The following is a 21,476-nucleotide window of genomic DNA, read 5'->3' on the forward strand; positions in this document are numbered from 1 at the left end:
AAAAAAAAGTTTAGCCAAAAATTAGAGATTACAGAACATGGGAGACATTTGTAGCTTACATTTTGCCTAAAACTGATGTTTCTTCATGACTAGACTCAGATTAAGTTGACCCTTTTTTGTGTTAATGTTAATAATAGCACAGTAGTCTTGTATCCTTCTTTGTTAATCAGCACCTGATACAAATTTCTTTTAATATAGTTGATCTTAATTTATTTACTTGGTAAATACGCTTTCTGACAGATATTTTTCACTCTACAGTTAATTATTTTTCTCTATTAATAGGTACCTTGGGGAGTTTATCAAGTGATGTGCAAAAACAAGATTAAACCATGTTTAATCTGACAGCTCTTCTTTCTTCCTACCTTTGCATATCGCTTGCTATGGAAAATGAAGGCTCTCGTCTTTCTTTACTGGTCAAATAAACTAAAAACCTAGGCTGTGCCACTTACTGAATTTTTGACAAAATATTCTCCTTGGGCCAGAAGCAACGATACCACTGGCAAACTTCTTACAAATTTGGAAACTCAAGCTTTACGCTAGATCTTCAGAGTCAAAATCTAGGTTTTAACAAGATCTCCTGTTCATTGCTATACACAATAAGATTTGAGAAGTATTCTTTTAACTCACCATGAAGTTTCCATATGGGAACTATAGACAACTTTTCTTGTATTATGTAAATGTAGCATTAAGAAATGTACATGCCTGTGTTAATGTCCTTTATTTTATACTGTATCATCAAGAAAAGTATTGCACATACACTGGTTTCATGATCTTATGCCATCTTTTCTCAGAGTTAAAAATACACTAGAGAATATTTCTGTGCTAGAAAGTATCCTACTGGATAACTCCAGTAACTCATATAAGTCAGAACCAGCTCTCTTTATTCTCATTTTACCTGATGTCAAATCAAGAATTCTTTCTATGGTCACTTGGTAAATATGTTTTGTTTTCCAGGGAGTGTTGACATTCAGGGATGTGGCTGTAGAATTCTCCCCAGAAGAGTGGGAATGCCTGGACTCTGCTCAGCAGCGTTTGTATAGGGATGTGATGTTAGAGAACTATGGAAACCTGGTCTCCTTGGGTGAGAATAACTTCAATATACAACTCATATTCTACATTAAATATTTTATTTTCTTCTGGTTTTTTTGGAGGTTCTGCTTTGCATAAATGAGTTTCAGAATCCTGCTTCAAAAAGAAAAAATTGGGTATCTGTTGAGGTAGAAAATATAATCTTCAAGATGTTTCATCTTAACATTAATCTTTCCCTTTTTTGAGCTCATCTGTATACTTCAGTCTAAATTAGTGGTAATATCAGAAATTTAGTAGCATAAAATATTGTTACCCACACCTAAAAATGCAATTTTCACAGCTGATTTTTGATTCAGTATTACTGGGTAATAGAGCTAAGAACCACAAATTTAAAATACTTTCTAAATATTGTAAAGTTTCTGTTAGGAAACAGTATATTGAAATTAATTTTCTAGAGTCTTCTATAATGTTCTCTCTTCTCTACTGAGCATAGTACTAGATTAGTAATCAGATTATCCTAGCAAGAGTCATGTTATTTTTTTCTAATAAAACAGGTCTTGCTATCTTTAAGCCAGACTTGATGACCTGTCTGGAGCAAAGAAAAGAGCCTTGGAAAGTGAAGAGACAGGAGGCAGTAGCCAAACACCCAGGTAGGTGGGAGTGAATGAAGCAGATGACACAAATGACGGATCCCAATGTCAAGGAGGAAGCCAGACCTTTAAACATGCTTCCAGAAGCTCTGCTCCAGTGGAAATGGTTTCTGAGAAACCTTCATTTCTTTCTCTTGCTTTAACATAGGGACATTTTTTGTCCCATTCTTGTGAATTTTCCAAGCACTGTACTTCCCCTTCAGTAGTGTGTGGTGTGTGTGTGTGTTTTGTTTTGTTTTTTGTTTTTAGTTTACAGCAATAATGAAAGTCTTTCATGGCTTGACAAAATGTGTGATTTGACTGCTTTTCCATTGCTTTGGGGAAACAGCAATATCTGTATTTTTGAGAAACTCTATATTAAACCATTTTTTTAGGTTCTGTTTTTGGATAATGTCTAAATATATAAGTTTTGGTGATATTACAATTTGGATCAGAAATCCCAGGAACACCACAAAAAGATGTGTGCTTCCTGCTTTATAATTTTCTATTCTATGGAACCTTCAAACGTGATTTTACGGAAATTTATACTCAGTAATTATATCAAAACACTAAGCATCTCCCTAAATGAAACAAACTCTAAAATTGTGTTACTTCAAATGTTACTCTTTTCATATAAACAAATGTTGGTAAATATGGCCAAATTCCTCAACTGTATGTAATATAGTTCAGTGTATCTACTTCATACGTTTATTAAATATACTATGTCATTGGGGAGCTTAAAACATTGCTGAGTATTTTTTTTGTTTTTTTGTTTTTTGTTTTTTGTTTTTTCTGAGACACAGTTTTGCTCTTGTTGCCCAAGCTGGAGTGCAATGGCACGATCTCGGCTCCCTACAACCTCCGCCTCCCAGGTTCAAGCGATTCTTCTGCCTCAGCCTCCCTAGTAGCTGGGATTACAGGCATGTGCCACCACACCTGGCTAATTTTGTATTTTTAGTAGAGACGAGGTTTCTCCATATTGGTCAGGCTGGTCTCGAACTCCCAACCTCAGGTCATCTGCCTGCCTTGGCCTCCCAAAGTGCTGGGATTATAGGTATGAGCCACTGTGCCCGGCCTGCTGAGTACATATTAAACTCTCAATTTTAACTTTATTTTAAACGACATCATTTTGTGGTTTTATTTAGTATGAAGCTTACTGTGATTGTGTCATTCATATGTATATATATATAAACACATTTATATACGCATGTGTATGACACACATATAATCCCAGTAACGCGAATTTTTTCACAAATAATAATTGAATACCTATGTATTGTATACAATGTATTGATTTTGTATGTGTATCCATAAAGAAATGATTAATACAATCAAATTAATGAACAAACACATTTATGACCTTACAAGTTACCTTTTTTGTAGTGAGAACATTTAAGATCTCTCAGCAAATTTTCAGCATACATAACGGTATTACTTTCGGTAGTCATAAAGCTGTACCTTAGGTTACCATAACTTGTTTGTCTTTTAACTGAAAATTTGTACCATTTGAACAACATATCCCACTTTCCCCACCTCTAGGGCCTAGCACTCACCTCTATACTCTCTTCTTCTAGGAGTCCAACCTTATTGTATTCTCCATAGAAGTGAGATCATACAGTATTTGTCTGTTTCTGTGATGTTTCACTTGGCATAACGTCATCTAGGTCCATCCATGTTGTAGAAATGGCAGGGTTTTATTATTTGTTATGGCTGAATAATATTCTATTTTGTATATATACCATGTTTTTTTTTGTGCAGTCAGTTTCCACAGACACTTTAGATTGCTTTCATATCTTGACAATTGTGAAAAATGTTTCAATGAACATGGAGGTGCAGGTATTTCTTTGAGATAGTAAATTTATTGTATATGCAGAAATGAGATAGCTGAATTGTATAGTAGTATATTAAAAAATTTTTAAAAGAACCTACATACTAGATTTCATAATGTCTCTAAAAAATTGCACGTCACCAAAATTGTACAGCATCTTTTCTTTAATATATTGTCAACACTTGTTATAAATCTTCTTCTTGATATTAGCAGTCCTAACAGGTATAAAGTAATATCTCACAATGAATTTAATTTGCATCTGCCAGATTGGTGACATTGAGCACCTTTCTATATACCTGTTGCCCAACTGTATGTTTTCATTTGTAAACATTTATTTAGTCCTTGGCTTATTTTTAAATTTTGTTATCATTACTATTATAGTTGTTGCCTTTTATTTGCATGAGTTTCTTATATATTTTTGATACTAACCGCTTATCAGATATGGTTTTCTTATTCTATTTTTTGTTGGTTCTACACAAGTGTTTTAGTTTGATGCAGTTTAATTTGTTTATATTTGCTTTTATTGCTGTACTTTTGCTGTCATATCCAAAAATTCACTTCAAGACCAATATTAAGGTTTCTTCATATGTTTTCTTTTAAGATTATTAAGAATTTATGTCATTCATTAGAGTCCTTATTTTATATTTAGTTAATTTTTAAATATTGTAAGAAAAGTGGTCTAATTTTATTCTTTTACTTGTGGGTATTCAGTTTTCCCAGTCCCAAGCGTGGAAGAGACTATATTTTCTGCATTATGCATTCTCAGTGGCTCAGTGTCAAAGATGAGTTGATCTTACAAGGATAGATTTGTTTCCGGGCTCTCCATCCTGCTCCACTGATACCGGTGTGCATTTTTATGCACACATCATCCTGTTTTTATTATAGTAGTCTTCAGATGTAGTTTAAAATCAGAAAGTATAATGCCCCTAGCTTTGTTTTTAATCCTCAAAACTGCTTTGGATATTCAGTGTTTCTTGTAATTCCACATAAATTTTAAGATTGAATTTTCTATTACTTTGAAAAATTTTACTAAAATTTTAATAGGGCATTTATTGAATCTAAATTTTCCAATTTTATAAACTGCTCTCAGTAGGTACAAATCTTCTCTTGGGTCAGTTAGCTGATAGAATCTTCTTGGGTATGCAGTGGAGAGGGGTTATATGTGGGTCACATGACTGTTTCTTGGTCTATTGTGGAGTTTGCCTTTAGTGGGTTTGTTACCAGGAGCCTGGGTAGTTGTTAATCCTGTCTTATTTCTTGGCAGACCGAATTGCCTTTAGGACTTTGATCTGTAGGGCCAGCACTAGGGCAGTGTTCTGCAGTACGGCTGGTATATGGTGTGCCTGATGTGTGTTTCTTACTGAGTATGTGGCAAGATTTCCCCAAGTAACTCTTTGAGTACTTAGGTTGGCAGAACTTGCCACAAACTGTGACTATCAGTGCTGAAACTGAGTCACTGAACTGTTTCAGAGAGCACAGTAAAGGCCAAGGTCTGCAGACCTACTGCTGTAACCACAAACAGGCATCTTTCTCTGGGTCTCTGGATATGCAGAACCACTCCTAGGCTATGGCTGGAAGGAGCTGGAGATGGTTATGGAGTCACTACAGAATTTTAAGTCAAGTCAAAATAGTTGAACCATTTCTTGACCTGTAGCCACAGACCAAGGGTTTTCAAGTTTGCCACCTATATGAGGACCTGCCTTTTCAAAATGACTTCAATCAATCTTTAGTTCTAGCAGGTTTTAAAACCCTCTCCCTGAAAAACAAAATTATTTTAAAGGTCTCTTCTTTGAGAAGGAGTCTCACTATATCACCCAGGCTGGTCTCAAACTCCCGGCCTAAAATGATTCTTCTTCTGCCTCGGCCTACAAAGTTGCTAGGATTACAGGTGTGAACCACCATATCTGTCAACATAATGGACTCCATGTAGTAGTTCTTATAAGACCTTTCTAGGGGTAATGAACACCCTTACCTTTGGTTCATGTTAGAAAGTCTTTATTTTTGTCTTATTTTTAAAGTAAATTTCTCCCAGATTAAGTATCCTTGGTTGGTAGAATTTTTTTTCATCACTTTGAAATTTAGGAAGTTCTTAGTGAGTCCCTTTTTTCTTCAAATAACCTCTCTATGACTTTTCTCCTGCATTCTTCTTCAAAGATTCCTTTCATGAATACATTGGTCTCCTTAATCATATCTAATAAATTAGTTACATATTCCATGTTGATGTTTTTCAACTTGTTTTATTTTTTTCATGACTCAATGTTTATAAATAATATGTCTTTAGTTTTCTGATTTTTGTTTTCTGATCATTCTGTTGTGACTCTACAAAAATTTTCAACAATTATTTTTCTGCCACGATTTCTACTGGGTTCTTTTTTTAAAATCTTTGTTCTATTTTTGTTATTGAGCATACTTAGTATCATTATTTTGACATCTTTGTCAGATAATGCAAAGATCTTCTTTTCTTAAGGATTGAGTTTTGGAAATTTATTTCTTCAAGTGGTGTATGTTTTCTGTCTTTTTTTTTTTTTATGTTACGTGGTCCTTTTATGAAATTTGAAAACTTAAAAACAGCCATCTAATCTAATATTTAAAGACTTGCTTAAAGAATGGCTGTAGCAATGAGCCAGGCTATAGATTTTTTAGTGCTTCACAAACATGTTCTCAGTTATGTCTTTGAACTTTTGTGTGTAATTTCTAAGTTAAAGAGATTTTTCCTCATTTTCTTGTCAGATTCTATAATCTTTTGCTTCCTTAGATGACTGTAGCATGGCAGTTCCTCTAGTATTATAACAACATTCACCTTCTAGCAGATACAAACTGTAATTCTCATTACTCCATCATTTTCATGTTAAGGGAGACAGACTCTATTAATCAGAACTTTAAACAGACCTGTTGTTTTAGATTTCTCTTGAGGATAATACTGGGAGTTGATTGTGTTTTACTTAGACCAATTGCTGTTGAAGGAAAGAAAGGTTGTGTTGGAAAGTCTTTAAGCTAGACCTGGTTACCTTCTGCAGCATAGAAAGTATTACTGGAATGTGAAACGAGTGGAAAGAATAGCCATACACTCAGATAGGTGTGAATGATTTAGCAGATAACACATGTGAAAGGTCCAAAGGTGAAGGAGAAAACAAGAGTTTAAAATGTGGATTGGGAGGCTATTCTCCAATGGAATTGATTCTTGAAAAGCCTCTTACTGTCATGGAGGACAATTTTTTGATGTATGCTTATTAAGCTTTTGAATTCTTTAAGTCTTCTATCCATTTAATCTGCTGGTGCATTCACAGTGAGAGACAACTCCTTTTTATGCTGTAAGGATCTAAATAATCTAACTGCTCTTCTATTGCTTTGAGGGATCTGGAAAATTTGTCCAAATTTTTGGAGGTGTTTTTAAAAATCTGTGCGTTATGTTAGAGAGGAGTAGGGAGATTTGGTTAAGAGATTTGAGAGAGGCCCGGAACAGATGTCATATGTTTCTGCTTTATAATTTCCAGTCAGTTGATCATACAGAAAATGAAAGTGAGAACTTTTATCAGAGCACAAAGCATCTGCAGAAAATCTAAACATCTATTTCACTTCAAAAGTATATTTTTCTTAGTAGGAACTAAACTTAGAAATTTAAATTCTATATGACAATTGCCTCTACTGTGGAATAGTTGATTTTATCTACTCACCTCACAGAATTCCTAAAAACACTAATACCATAGGTTACTTAGAACACTGTCCAGCACATAATAAACATAATAAATTCCAAATTGTTACCTATTTCTTAATAACTATTATTTTATAATTTTATCTTCTTTACTATGAAGACTACTAGGGCTGTGTCTTATATATATGTTTTTCTTTCTGATTTGTGTGTAACAACTATGCCTGTAATTTCACAAGTTCTGAAGTAATGTGCTCAAATGTATATGTTGTATAAAAGGTGAACTAGATAACAGGCACACCATATATTATAATCTTTGATTTATATGTGTAAGTTTACTGCATACAAAAAGATACTAGGATTTTCATCAACTTTTCTCAAACTTTGTCTATGTGATTGTATAAATTTATTTCTAATTATTTTATTTTATTCCATATTATACTGTATTTATGTTGTTTATATTATTTTAGTAATACAATGCTTTGCTTCCAAAGGTCGCCTTGCCTTTACGTGTTGTGCAAAAATAGCAGCTGTACATTAATGACATAATAAGTATGTCTAGTATTATTTAAGTGCCTATTCATATTTTCTCATCAAAGCTTTTTATGAATGATTATAATGCATTTTCTATAAAATGTTATTGCTTTCACTGTATACTAGTGATTCAAACTTTATTGTCTTCAACAGCAATGACATGAAATCACTCTAGTCGCCCATCAGTGGTGGATTGGATAAAGAATATGTGGTACCTATATACACATTGAAATACTACACAGCCAAAAAAAATTGTGTTCTTTGTAGCAACACTGATGCAGCTGAAAGCCCTTATCTTAAGTAAGTTAATGGAAAAAAACCAGAAAGACAAATACTGCATGTTCTTACTTATAAGTGCGAGCTAAATATTGAGTATACATGGATATAAAAATGAAAACAATAGACACTGGGGACCACTAGAGGAGGAAGGGAAGAAAGAGACAAGGCCTGAAAGCTACCTATGGGGTACTGTGCTATCTATCTGAGTAGTAGTAGCAGTTATCCCAAACCTTAGCAATACATAATATACCCATGTAACAAACCTAGACATGTGGCCTCTGAACCTATAGGAAAAGTTGAAATTAAACAAAAATACCAAAATATGTGCTCTTTATAAATGTGCAGTCACAGTTAAAATGCATGGCTCTCTAGAATAATTATTGTTTGGTAGTACACTATGTTGATTCAATATTTTTTGGTTAATTTTTTTGTTAAATTTTGTTCCACCATTTTATATTTTAGTGGCTTATGTTTTACAGTAGGCTATGTCACATTAATTAATTGTGTTTTTAGTTTTTATTTATGTATCATAATTTTATATGACAATAATTCAACTCTGTACACATTAAAACAATGTTTGGACAAAAGTCAGATATTGATCAGTCATACATAACGTTGCCAATATAATTATTTCTGTGTTTGCCTGTGTAAATATTACCCCTATTTTATGACTTGTATATTTGCTTTTTTTTTTATTTTATTTTTTTGTTAGTAGTCAATGATTGTTTTATTCTTAATTGTAAGAAATACAAGGGCCGAGCATGGTGGCTCACACCTGTAATCCCTGCACTTTGGGAGGCGAAGGCGGGCAGATCACCTGAGGTCAGAAGTTCAAGACCAGCCTGGCCAACATGGCAAAACCCCGTCTCTAGTAAAAATATAAAATTAGCCAGGTGTGGTGGTGCGCACCTATAATCCCAGCTCCTGCAGAGGCTGAGGCAGAAGAATCACTTGAACCTGGGAGGCAGAGGTTGCAGTGAGCCAAGATGGCACCACTGCACTCCAGCCTGGGCTTCAAGAGCAAAACTCTGTCTAAAAAATAAAAATTAAAAAAATTAAAAAATGTATACTCTTTAATATTTTCAGTTATATAGTTCAGCTTTGTTAAGTATATTGACATTTTTAGCAACATATCTTTTTTGTAAAAGAAATATGCTATACACATGAATCCACTACTCATTTTTCCCATTGTCTGGCCCTTTACAAACTTCATTCTATTTTCTGTTTTTAAGGATGTAACTATTTTAGATATTTCATATAAGTAGATTCATACAGTATTTTTGTGTGTGTGGCTGGCTTACTAATTTAGCATGTTGTCTTCAAAATTTGTCTTTATAATAGATATTAGAAGATTTCCTGCTTTTAAAAAGCTGATTAATATTCCCTTTTTTGTATTTTAAATTATATTTATCGATTCATTTGGTAAGGAAAGTTTAAATTGCTTTTACCTATTGGCTTTTGTGGATAATGCTTCAATATGGTGTACAAATAACTCACTTGACCATATATTCAGGAGTTTATGTCTGTGCTGCATTGTTTTTCATTACTTTGGTGTTCTACCTTTATACCAGTACCAAAGTGCTTTGATTGATGTAGGTTTGTTTTGTGTTTGGAAATTGTTAAGCATAATGCTTCCAATATTTTTCTTCTTTTTAAAGATTGTCAGGCTTTTCATGTTCCCTTGAGATCTTACGTAATTTTGTGGGTTTTTTTTTTTTCTTTTTGGAAAAGTAAAATTTATTTTATTTTTTATTTATTTATTTTTTTTGAGATGGAGTCTCGCTCTGTCACCCAGGCTGGAGTGCAGTGGCGCGATCTCGGCTCACTGCAAGCTCTGCCTCCCGGGTTCACACCATTCTTCTGCCTACGCCTCCAGAGTAGCTGGGGCTACAGGTGCTCGCCACCGCACCTGGCTAATTTTTTTTTTTTCTAGTAGAGACGGGGTTTCACCATGTTAGCCAGGATGGTCTCGATCTCCTGATCTCATGATCCGCCCGCCTTGGCCTCCCAAAGTGATGGGATTACAGGCGTGAGCCACTGCGCCTGGCCAGGAAAAGTAAAATTGAAAATTGAAAAAGGGGTGTGTTGAATATGTGGGTCACTTTAAGCAGCATGGACATCTTCACAATGTTATGTCTTCCAACCCTTGAAAAAGAGCATGCTCAAAAGTGTGTTGTTGGTTGGGTGCGGTGGCTCATGCCTGTCATCCCAGCACTTTGGGAGGCCGAGGTGGGCACATCATAAGGTAAGGAGATCGAGACCATCCTGGCCAACATGGTGAAACCTTGTCTCTACTAAAATACAAAAAATTAGCTGGGCGTGGTGGTGCATGCCTGTAGTCCCAGCTACTCGGGAGAGGAGGCTGAGGCAGGGGAATCACATGAACCCAGGAGGTGGAGGTTGCAGTGAGCCGAGATCGTGCCACTGCACTCCAGCCTGGTGACAGAGCAATACTCCATCTTAAAAAAAAAAAAAAAAAAAAAAAGGTGTGTTGTTTAATTTTTATGTTTTTTGAATTTTTCAGCTTTTCTTCTGTTACTGATTTCTAGTTTCATTCCATTTGGACCATAAATAATTGTCCGTAAAATTTCAATTTAAAAAATTGTTAAGACTTGTTTTGTGGTGTCACAGGTCATCCATCTAGGAAAATGTTTCATGAGCTATTGAAAAGAATGTGTATTCTGCTGTCTGTATACATTTGTTAGGTGTAATTATTTTATAGTGCATTCAAGTTTTTTGTTCCCTCATTGATATTCTGTCTTGCTTTATGTATTAGTGAAAGTGGGATGTTGATGTATCCTTCCATTATTATATTGCTGTCTATTTTTGCTTCAGTTCCGTCAATGTTTGCTTTATGTGTTTGGGAAAACTGTCTTGTATTTATAGGTTCTCAGTGAATGAACCCTCTTATTATAATTGAATGTCCTACTTTGTCTCTTGTGAATTTTGACTTAAAGTAAATTATATGAAATATGACCGTTTTCAACTTAATAAATTGTTGCCTCTTCTCTCATTTGGTTAACACTTGCGTAAAATGTATTTTTCATCCTGCCATTTTCAGTCTTTTTTTTTATTAGATCTAAAGTGCATCTCTTGAAGACATGATATAGTTAGATCTTGATGTAGATCTTGATATATGTCATGATATAGTTAGATTTTTTTTTTTCATTTTGAAGAATACTTTTGCTGGATATAGTATTCTTGCTTAGACTTTTTTTTTCCAGTACTTTAACTATGTCATCCTACTCCCTTCTTGCCTGAAAGATTTATGTTCTTAAATTTACTCGTAATCTTGCAGAAGCATGCATATAAATAACACGTCTCTTTCTTCTTCCTGAATTCCAGATTCTCTTCTTGTCTGCAACTTTTAAAACATTGCTTGTGTTATGTCTTGTTAGAAATCTCTTTGTTATCTTAGTTGAAATTTGCTGAGCTTCTTGATTTTCTTATATTTTTTACTAATGTTGAAGTGCATATTAGTCTTTTTTTGTAGTTCTACTACCCAATTTTTATTTCTTTCTGTGCTTTTTATCTTTTTTTTGGTTTCATTTTTGTTATTTCATTTTGTTTTTTTAATTTCCATTTTACTCATTGAGCATCATTGAAATGTAATTTTGATTTTCTAGGGTAATTTTTTTCTTTTAAAAAATAGATCAAGACTTTAATTCAAATTGTCTCACGTAATTTTTACATCTCCTTTTTTTAATAATTGATTTCTGGATATTCTTTTTTATCTTTGAGCCATATTATCTTGATGTTTTATATATGTTGTAATATTGCAATTTGTATAATAAAAAGCCACATGTCAAAATCTGTATTAAGTGACTTTTGTCTGAGGGAATATGATACCAATTTTTTAGGCTAGAGAGTCTTGGAGTCTCTCAAGCCTGTTCTATGGATGTTTTCTCTGAGCTTGTGTGTTTTTTAGTTAAAAAATATTCGCCTTTTTTTTTTTTTTTTTTCTTTGAGTGTTACTCTTGTTGCCCAGACTGGAGTGCAATGTTACGAGCTTGGCTCATTGCAACCTCCACCTCCTGAGTTCAAGCGATTCTCCTTTCTTCTGCCTCAGCCTCCCAAGTAGCTGGGATTACAGGCACCTGCCACCACGCCCTGCTAATTTTTGTATTTTTAGTTGAGAGAAGGTTTCACCATGTTGGCCTGTCTGGTCTTGAACATCTGACCTCAGGTGGTCTGCCTGCCTCAGCCTCCCAAAGTGCTGGGATTACAGGTGTGAGCCACCACTCCTGGCCATTCCCTGTGTTTCTTATTGAGATCCCTTAGTCACTTGCTATACCCGTTGTCTATGATACTGAAGTCTTTCTTCTCTTGTAACAGTCATTTACCTTTGGTCTCAGCTGTCTGAAACTGTCAGTGTATACCACCTTTCCTTTCAACACTGTCATGGAATATAGAAATTAGTCTTTGGTAAGGTCTCAATAAGCCAGAAGCATGGACACATGTGCCACTATTTTATTTATTTTTGGAGGGGGAAGATAGGAGTTTGGAGTCGATAGTTAGAGTCATCACAGGATGAAGAATGGCTGTGGTGGGTAAATATGAAATACTTTTATTACACTTCTATGTGGTTCTTGGCATTTTGCTCACTTGGTGTGCCACAAATGCTTAACTGGTTCTTAGACTTCTCACAAAGGCATTTTGGTCAGTATATTTCTGTTAGGTTTATATGTCTATAAGAATATAGAGCCTGTGGTATTTTATTGTCATTTTGTTAATGTGCTTTGTATAATTATATATTTGTGAAGTATATTCACCTGAGTCTAATGAGGGAGAATTTTATTTTATTTTTTTTCTCCAGCTGGCTCTTTTCATTTTACTGCAGAGATATTGCCGGATCATGACATAAAAGATTCATTTCAAAAAGTGATTCTGAGAAAATATGGGAGCTGTGACCTTAATAATTTACATTTAAAGAAAGACTACCAAAGTGTGGGTAATTGCAAGGGGCAGAAAAGCAGTTATAATGGCCTTCATCAATGTTTGTCAACTACCCATAGCAAAACCTGTCAGTGTAATAAATGTGGCAGAGCTTTTCAGTTGTGCTCAATCTTCACTGAACATAAAGACATTTTTAGCAGAGAGAAATGCCACAAATGTGAAGAATGTGGCAAAGACTGTAGGTTGTTCTCAGATTTTACTAGACATAAGAAAATTCATACTGTAGAGAGATGCTACAAATGTGAAGAATGTGGCAAAGCGTTTAAAAAGTTTTCAAACCTTACTGAACATAAGAGAGTTCATACTGGAGAGAAACCTTACAAATGTGAAGGATGTGGCAAAACTTTTACCTGCTCCTCAACCCTTGTTAAACACAAGAGAAATCATACTGGAGACAGACCCTACAAATGTGAAGAATGTGGCAAAGCCTTTAAGTGCTTCTCAGACCTTACTAATCATAAGAGAATTCACACTGGAGAGAAACCCTACAAATGTGAAGAATGTAACAAAGCCTATAGGTGGTTCTCAGACCTTGCTAAACATAAGATAATTCATACTGGAGACAAACCCTACAAATGCAATGAATGTGGAAAAGCTTTTAAGTGGTTCTCGGCCCTTAGTAAACATAAGAGAATTCATACTGGAGAGAAACCCTACATCTGTGAAGAATGTGGCAAAGCCTTTACCCGCTCCTCAACCCTTTTTAACCACAAGAGAATTCATATGGAAGAGAGACCTTACAAATGTGAAGAATGCGGCAAAACCTTTAAGTGCTTCTCAGACCTGACTAATCATAAGAGAATTCACACTGGAGAGAAACCCTACAAATGTGAAGAATGTGGCAAAGCATCGAGCTGGTTCTCACACCTCATCAGACATAAGAGAATTCATACTAGAGAGAAGCTCCACAAGTGTTAAAAATGTGGAAAAGCCTTTACCAAGTCCTCATACTGTGTTCAACATCTGAAATTTAATACTGAACAAATGCAGTATAAATGTAATGAGAGTGGAAGAACATTTATCATCTTAGAGGGTCTCTAAGAACTTACTTTATAATCTGGTTGCTTATATGTTGGGTGCATATATAGCCCTTTGCTATTATGTAATGCCCTTTTTTTGGTTTAATCTATGTTAATTTCAAGTCTGTTTTGTCAGAAACTAGGATTGCAACCCCTGCTTCTTTTCCTGTTTTCTATTTGCTTGGTAGGCTTTTCTTTTTCCCTTTATTTTGAGCTTATTTGAGATGGGTGTCTTGATTAAAGCATACCATTAGATCTTGATTCTTTTTTCAGCTTGCCATCTGTGTTTTAATTTGGGTATTTAGCCCATTTACATTTAAGGTTAGTATTCATATGTGTGGATTGGATTCTGTTATTAGGATCTTAGCTGGCTATTTTGCACATTTGTTTCTGTGGTTGCTTTATAGTGTCCGCAGTTTGTATACTTTAGTGTGCTTTTGTAGTGACTGGTAATAGTCTTTTTCTTATTTAATGCTTTCTTCAGAAGCTCTTTTAAGACAGATCCTGTGGTAACATTTTCTCAGCATTTGCTTATCTGAATAGGATCATATATATTTTTTACTTCTGAAGCTTACCTTGGTCAGATATGAAATTCTGTGTTGGAATTCTTTTTTTAAGAATGTTGAATATTGGCCCCTAATCTCTTTTGACTTGTAGGATTTCAGCTGAAAGATTCGTTGTTTTCCTGATGAGCTTCTTTTTAGAGGTGACCTGGCCTTTCTCTCTAGCTGCCTTTAACATATTTTTTCTTTCATTTTGACCCTGGAGAATCTCATGATTATGTATCTTGAGGATGACCTTCTCGTGGGGTATCTTACTGGGGTTCTCCACATTTCCTGCATTTGAATGTTGGCCTCTCTAGGTTGGGGAAGTTCTCATGGATGGTATCCTGAAATACGTATTTCAAGTTGTTTTCATTCTCCCCATCACTTTCAGGCAATCTCTTGCATCATAGATGTGGTTTCTTTACATAATCCCATATTTCTTAGAGGTTTTGTTCATTCCTCTTTATTCTTTTTTCACTATTCTTGTCTGTCTGATTTCAGAAAGCCAGTCTTGAAGCCCTGAGATTCTTTCCTCTGCCTGGCCTATTCTGCTGTTAATATTTGTGATTACATTATAAAGGTTGTGTATTGTGTTTTTCAGTTCTATCAGGTTGGCCACAATTTTTCTCCAGACTGGCTGTTTTTTCCGTCAGTTCCTGCAATTTTTTTTCCTTCCTTGCATTGGGTTGCAAATTACTTTTGTAACTCAGTGAAGTTTGTTTCTACCCATATTCTGAATTCTACTTCTGTCATCTTAGGCCTTGCTGGAAACGTAATTTGGTCATTTGGATGAAAGAAGTCACTCTGGCTTTTTGTGTTTTTATCTTTGCACTGATTGTGTCTCATCTTTGTGGGCATATCTTTGAGGTTGCTGACCTTTGAATGGGCTTTTTTTAAAAATCCTATTTGATGGTCTTGAGTATTTGATTGTGGTATAAGATGGATGCAGCCAACAGGCTTTGTTCCTGGGAGGTTTTTTTTGTTTTGTTTTGTTTTGTTTGGTGGTGGTGGTGGGTGGGCAATGCTCAGCTCACAACTCAGAGGCTGCATACTCTGACTCCGGGGGACTTGTTTTGAGCCCCAACTGTGTTCTCTGGCTCCTTGAGATTTGGAGTTTGCGATTTTGTGGGACTAAGGTGCCATAGCTGGAGCAGAGTGCTAGTGGATATGGGGTTTCTGCCTGTCTTTGGGTATTCACCTCAGTGGCAGGAGCAAAGCAGCTGGGAGGGGAGTGGGGGATACCTGCTGGAGACTGTGTGCTGTTGCACTAAAGGTGGTGTTGGCTTGGGGCAGGATACTGGCCAGTAAAGGTTTTGATGCCTTCTCTGTGCCACCCAAGAAAGAGTGATTGTTCAGAGTGTGGGAGGATACCCTGTTCTCTGCACAGTGTTAGCACAAAGGCAGGGGTGGAGTTTTCTGGCTCTCTGCCCACCAAAGTTTCATCTACAATGGCAGTTGCTGGGGGTGGCGGGGCATATTGCATTCCCATTTGCTGGTGGGGCAAGCAAAGCCAAACCTGCCTTTGCAGACATGTGCCAGCAAAGAAATATCAGGAGTTGCCATGGTGTCACGGGAAGCTGCAGTATGGGGAAGAAATGTGGGCTGGTGCAGTCATAGGGGCTGCTTTGCTGGAGCTCTTCATGAGTCAGGCATGTCCCTCCAGTGCAAATGCTCTGGTATGAGCTTCCAGGGTACCTGAGAATGCCCTGTAAGCAGCTGTGGCCAGACTGGGTCCCTGGGAGAGGCCAGCAGACCAAGGAGTGCTTAGTTGGACCAGCTTCTTCTGATTTGCAAGATCATCCTGCAGAAATTAGGCCCAACAGTTCCCCTAGGGCTAAAGTCTCCTATGGGAGAAAGTTGAGCCTAGAGAAATGGCCATCACTGGCCACACTTTACTACAGATGCTCTTGCACCAAACCCTCTGGCCACCACATGAGCTGGCTTGCTGCATTATCTCTTTGCCTGTCTTCTGGGGGCTGCATCTCAGAGAGATGTAGGTCAGCAGTTACTCAGTGCAGCCAGCCCAGGATGGAGGATCTTTCCTTTTGGCCAAGTTAGGGGTTTACTGTCTGCTGAGGAGCAGTGGGTAGTTTGTGGGACCCATGGAGGATGGGCTGGCTTCCTCTCCTTGGGTAAACTGCAGTTTGAGTTGTGAATAAGGCACTTAGGGTTTGGGATTTTTTATTAGTCTGAGGGTAGCAAGGACAGTTGTACTGCAGAGGCCCCTGGAGGCTCTGTCCAGGGAGTTGCTAAGTTGCTGCTGGCTCAATAGCTCTGGCAATGATTGGCTAGTGGCCCAGGCCTGGAGAACCTGCCTCGTGAGAATATATGAGAACAGGCACTCACGTAACAGTCTGACCACTTCTGAAGGGCTGCTGCAGTATGCTGGGTGTCCACTGCAGTTTCTAGTCACCTCAGGTTTTCCAGTACTGAAAGTTATCACCACTGAATGCTGCAAAACAGCAACAATGGCAGCATGCCCTGTTCTCTGGGAGCGCCATCCCAGGGAGGTATAGACCTGTTGCCAGCCCAAAAGCACCTCTAGGAGGTAGCTGGAAGCCCCTGTTGAAGGTCCTCCCCAGTGAGGAAAACATGATTGGGGACCCACTTAAGAAAGCAGTCTAGCCATATTTTTGTAGGACAGCTCTGCTATTCAGAGGTACCACTTCCACCCCCAGTTTATTTGGATTCTCCAAAGCCAGAAGGCTGGAACAGCTAACTCACACAAACAGCAAAAATGGCAGCTCACCTCTCCCTCTAGGAACTGTATCCCAAAGAGGTTTCAAAACTCCATCAACCAAAGAGCGCTGGTGGTGGTAGCTGGAGACCCTCATTGGGAAGTACTTTCCAGTGAGAAGGAATGAAACAGGGGACCTGCTTTAACAGGCAGTCTGGCCATGTCTTTTTAGAGCACCTGTACTGGGCTAGGAGATCCTTTCCGCCCCCCGGTCAGCTTGGGCTCTTCAAAGCCTGAAGGCTGGAATGGCTAAGTTGCTCAAGCAGCAAAGATGGTGGCCCACTCCTCTTTCTGGTAGCTCCATCCCAGGGAGGTGCAGTGCTGCTACCAATGGTTGGCTGGAATCTAAGCCAGTAGGTCTTACCATGTGAGGCATTGTTGAAGTGGGTCCTACAGACCATCACTATCAGCCCCCTGGATTCTGCCTCTTTCCTATGGGTATGTTCAGGGGTGTAACCTGCTTTGCTCGAGTTGCAGCTACTTTTTCTGGGAAGCCTGGAAAGCCAGTATCTAAGGCTCTTGAATCTGCGCAGGCCTAAGTGGCTGCTCTGCTGAGACTCCATGTAGCTCTGTGTGTTAAACTGAAGGCCTTGGTGAAGTGGGTTCATGAGGGTATCTCCTCACCTGAAGGTTGTAGAGATCTGTGGGAGAATCATGGGTTTCTAGGGTCACACATGCACTCACTGCTTTACTGGGTGGGGAGGTTCCCTTGGCTCCATGTTGTTCCCAGGTGGCCCATTGTCCTGCCTTGCTTTATTCCATTCTCCATAGATTGTTTCTTTGATTATTCCCAATGCAAGTACCTGGATGTTTCAGTTGCAGGTGCTGTATTTATGTATACCTTGCATTCCTGTCTATGAGAACTGCACAGTCTAGCTGCTTCTAGTCAGCAATCTCGATCACTTTTCTCTAAAGGGAACCTACTTTTTTATATTAAAAGGATTCAATATTTTTCAAAAGCAAATTTCGATGTAATTTAACTCTTACATTTGATGCTGTGTCTTCATTTCTAGAATTTATGTGAAAGAACATGGTCAGTGGTTGCTGCACCAGAGTTATGAGAGGTTCTTCTATATTAGATGAACAGATTTATATACTTTTCCATGGAAGATTAAGTAAACTGAAACCTAAGATACACGAAGAAATTCTAAGTGGAAAGGCCACTTAGTAGTTAGTTTACAGCGGTATCGTAAGTGACAGGATGATAGGAGTGTGGTAAGTGATCAGGATAATAATCTGCTTAGTAAGAGAAACAATTTGAATTTTAGAAGGAAATTGCCTTACCATTTGCAAATTAAGGTAATTAAAATACAGTGAATTTCAAAATGCCTTTTTAATGACAATGTGTGAACTTAATTTGTTTTAATAAACCAAAATTGTTGTTATTGTGTTAAGGCTATTTTACATTGAATGTGTATCTTGCCACTGATGTTAATTTATCCCATCTTACCCAAGGTTGTAGGTAACAATATACTATTGGGTGACAGTGGACTAACAACTCTAGTGATCCCTTTGTCAGTGGTCTTTAACTTAAAATAATTTAGAGAATATGGTTTCTACAACTTACATTTTTGTTTTCTTGTAACTACAGGTTATTATGATGGTTGTAACGAAGATTATGAGTATAATTGGAGCTATATGTTTCTGAATTCTGAACAACTATTTATAAAATTTTATCCTACTTTTTTCTGTTGAACATATGACTTCTCTGGTCTGCTAAACACATACAGACCTTTAGTTTTGGTTTACATGGATTTAAATATATAGATATATCACTGTAAAATAAACTTCAGGTGTAACAGATTTATAGAGAAAGTAATCATATTTGTTTATGGTTGTGTACCTACTTTGAGAAGAAAAGAAAAATATTAGAATGAACAGATAATTTTACAAGTGTTGATCACTTACCAGCAAACCAGAAACTTCAAAGATTTTGAAAGCAAATCTATTTTCTCTGCTGTGTATTAAATTCATTTATCTAAAATGTTATTGCTCCTGGCTTAGAATCATCTTGTGCAAATTCTCTTTTTTTGTTGTTTGTCTGTTTGCCTGTTGCTCACCATAGACATAATACATAATTTTCTTTTCATAAAACATTCTTTGTATAATCACCTCAGAGATTATGAAAGTGACTTTGATAAAATTTAATGGTGTTCACAAAATAATTTTCACGTGAGTAATTTCATAGTGCGTGTATTGTATGTTATTTAGTGTATTTTATATTTTGTTTCAATTAGAGAATGCTATTGAATCCAATTTTTGTTTAGTTACTGTTCATTTTACTTTATAAAATTTACATAATTGAGTTTATTAAATTTATTGGGCCAATTTAAGTAAACAGTTGAACGTTTCATAAGTCGTGAGGTCTTTTTGGCATATACATGAAGTAAACAAAGACAATACTAGCTATGTAATAGACGCTACATAATTAGAAGTAAATATTCTTTTTGAAATTAGCCTGTGGTCTCAGGTGAAAAATGGAAAATATCTATAGTAAAAAAAATGACATTCTACATATGAAGAGAGCATAATTGTACCCATGCCACACAATTGACTCACAATTGAAACAAGATGAAGAGATGGACATTTTAGCAAAACTAAGTGAAAACCTTGTAAAATTTTCAGATTATGTTTCTACATTTAAACATCTACTGGGGGAGGCAGAGGCCAATTCTATGCAGTCAAACCTGGAATTGCTGACACAGGTTAAGAGTATGCACCACAGGTATTGAAACCTAAAATGCCCTGAACTCTTTTCATATAGATTAACAAAATATAAAATATGGTTTTAGTCTTCCTCCTCTATATTCTGGCTTAGACAGAACTATCAAGCCATTTCAAGTAGATTTAATTCTAGACCTTTTTTTTTTCTTTTTTTGAGACGGAGTCTTGCTCTGTCACCCAAACTGGTGTGCAGTGGTGTGATCTTGGCTCGCTGCAGCCACCACCTCCAAGGTTCAAGCAATTCTCCTGCCTCACCCTCCCAAATAGCTGAGACTACAGGTGCCCGCCACCAGGCCCAGCTAATTTTTTGTATTTTTAGTAGGGATGGGGTTTCACCATGTTAGCCAGGATGGTCTTGATCTCCTGACCTCATGATCCACACACCTCAGCCTTCCAAAGTGCTGGGAATGCACATGTGAGCCACCGCGCCTGTCCTTGATTTTAGATCTTGACACAGCACATCCTCAACTTATTGTCTCCGAGGATAGAAAAGCTGTTTATGGAAGAACGAAACCAAACGTATGTTATAACCCAAGGAGATTTTATTTCTGCCCTGCTTTCCTGGCCTCTCAGAAGTGTAGTTCTGACAGACATTACTGGAAGGTAGAGGTGGGAAACAAGCCTAAATGAAAATTAGGTGTGTGTCAAGATTGTCTTCTTAGGACCTGGCAGGATCAGCCTTCAGTTCTGGGTTGATTTGGGGGCAATTGGATGATATATAGAGTGGTTATGCTGCATCAGGTCCTAAGAAAACCCACCTTCTGCCAGTAGTAAAATCCATAAGATTGGTATTCTTTTGGACTATGAATTGGGTGATTTTTTAAAGTAATATAAATAATAGGTTTGTTCTGTATATTTTAATGATTCTTTCACAAGAGCTGTTTGGCCTTATTTCTATACTGAAGCAGATTCTGAACGTCTTAAAATCTGTTCATTATCAGATGCTGAAAGATAAAGAACAAGTAAATGAATCTATTTCAGTTTTTGTGGGTAATTTAGCCAGTAAATTTAATCTTATTTCTTTAATCTTTAAGTTTTACTACTGAAGGCCAGAATAGATTTTTTTCTCTTAAATTTTTGGCAAGTATAAAAGCACATTCAGAATGTCACTTTCATAGGTACTATGAATATCAATTGTCAAGTGTGTTGATTTCTAAGATAAAATATTTGAGAATTAATATTACCCAACTTGTCCAATAAAATGTTTTTAAGTTGCCTATTTTAAAAATATCAATTTTGAATTGCATACCTAGCTAAATTTTTTTAAGATTGAGGATAATATGTAAAATAATTTATACAAGTAATATAAACTAAGTTTACTTAAATTATTTACTTATTTAAGAAATCTAATTACATTTTAAATAAATTGCTGTTACCTGTTAGTATTTGTGTAGCATTTTTTTTTAAGTTTTTGCCTCTAAAGCAGGTAACAATTTGAACAAAGAAGAAAACAAAAATTCAATGATTGGGAGGAAAATAAAAGGCTTGTATGATGACCTAATTAAGGTAATGTAAAGGATAAAAATCTTAATATTTGTTTTTACACA

The 21,476-nt window shown here is 36.4% G+C and overlaps 1 protein-coding gene and 1 pseudogene across 10 annotated transcripts in view; both read left to right on the forward strand.

Moving 5' to 3' along the window:
- ZNF736 (zinc finger protein 736) overlaps positions 1-19,538 on the forward strand; it is a 48,044-nt gene extending 28,506 nt beyond the window's left edge. For 4 of the 10 annotated variants that reach the window (XM_063815411.1, XM_063815409.1, XM_054655604.2 and 1 more), the window contains 3 exons: positions 955-1,081; positions 1,584-1,679; positions 12,765-19,538. In XM_063815411.1, the coding sequence (XP_063671481.1) occupies positions 955-1,081; positions 1,584-1,679; positions 12,765-13,822 (1,281 nt within the window). In that variant the 3' untranslated portion in view covers positions 13,823-19,538. Of the gene's footprint in view, positions 1-954; positions 1,082-1,583; positions 1,680-7,822; positions 7,970-12,764 lie in introns of all 10 variants that reach the window. The other 6 variants (XM_063815416.1, XM_063815414.1, XM_063815415.1 and 3 more) reach the window with 4 other exon arrangements.
- A 766-nt stretch (positions 19,539-20,304) lies between these two features.
- On the forward strand, positions 20,305-20,975 carry LOC107975636 (tripartite motif-containing protein 60-like; annotated as a pseudogene).
- The last annotated feature ends 501 nt before the right edge of the window (positions 20,976-21,476 follow it).

This window comes from Pan troglodytes, chromosome 6, assembly GCF_028858775.2.
Source record: "Pan troglodytes isolate AG18354 chromosome 6, NHGRI_mPanTro3-v2.0_pri, whole genome shotgun sequence".
Classification (NCBI taxonomy): Eukaryota; Metazoa; Chordata; class Mammalia; order Primates; family Hominidae; genus Pan; species Pan troglodytes.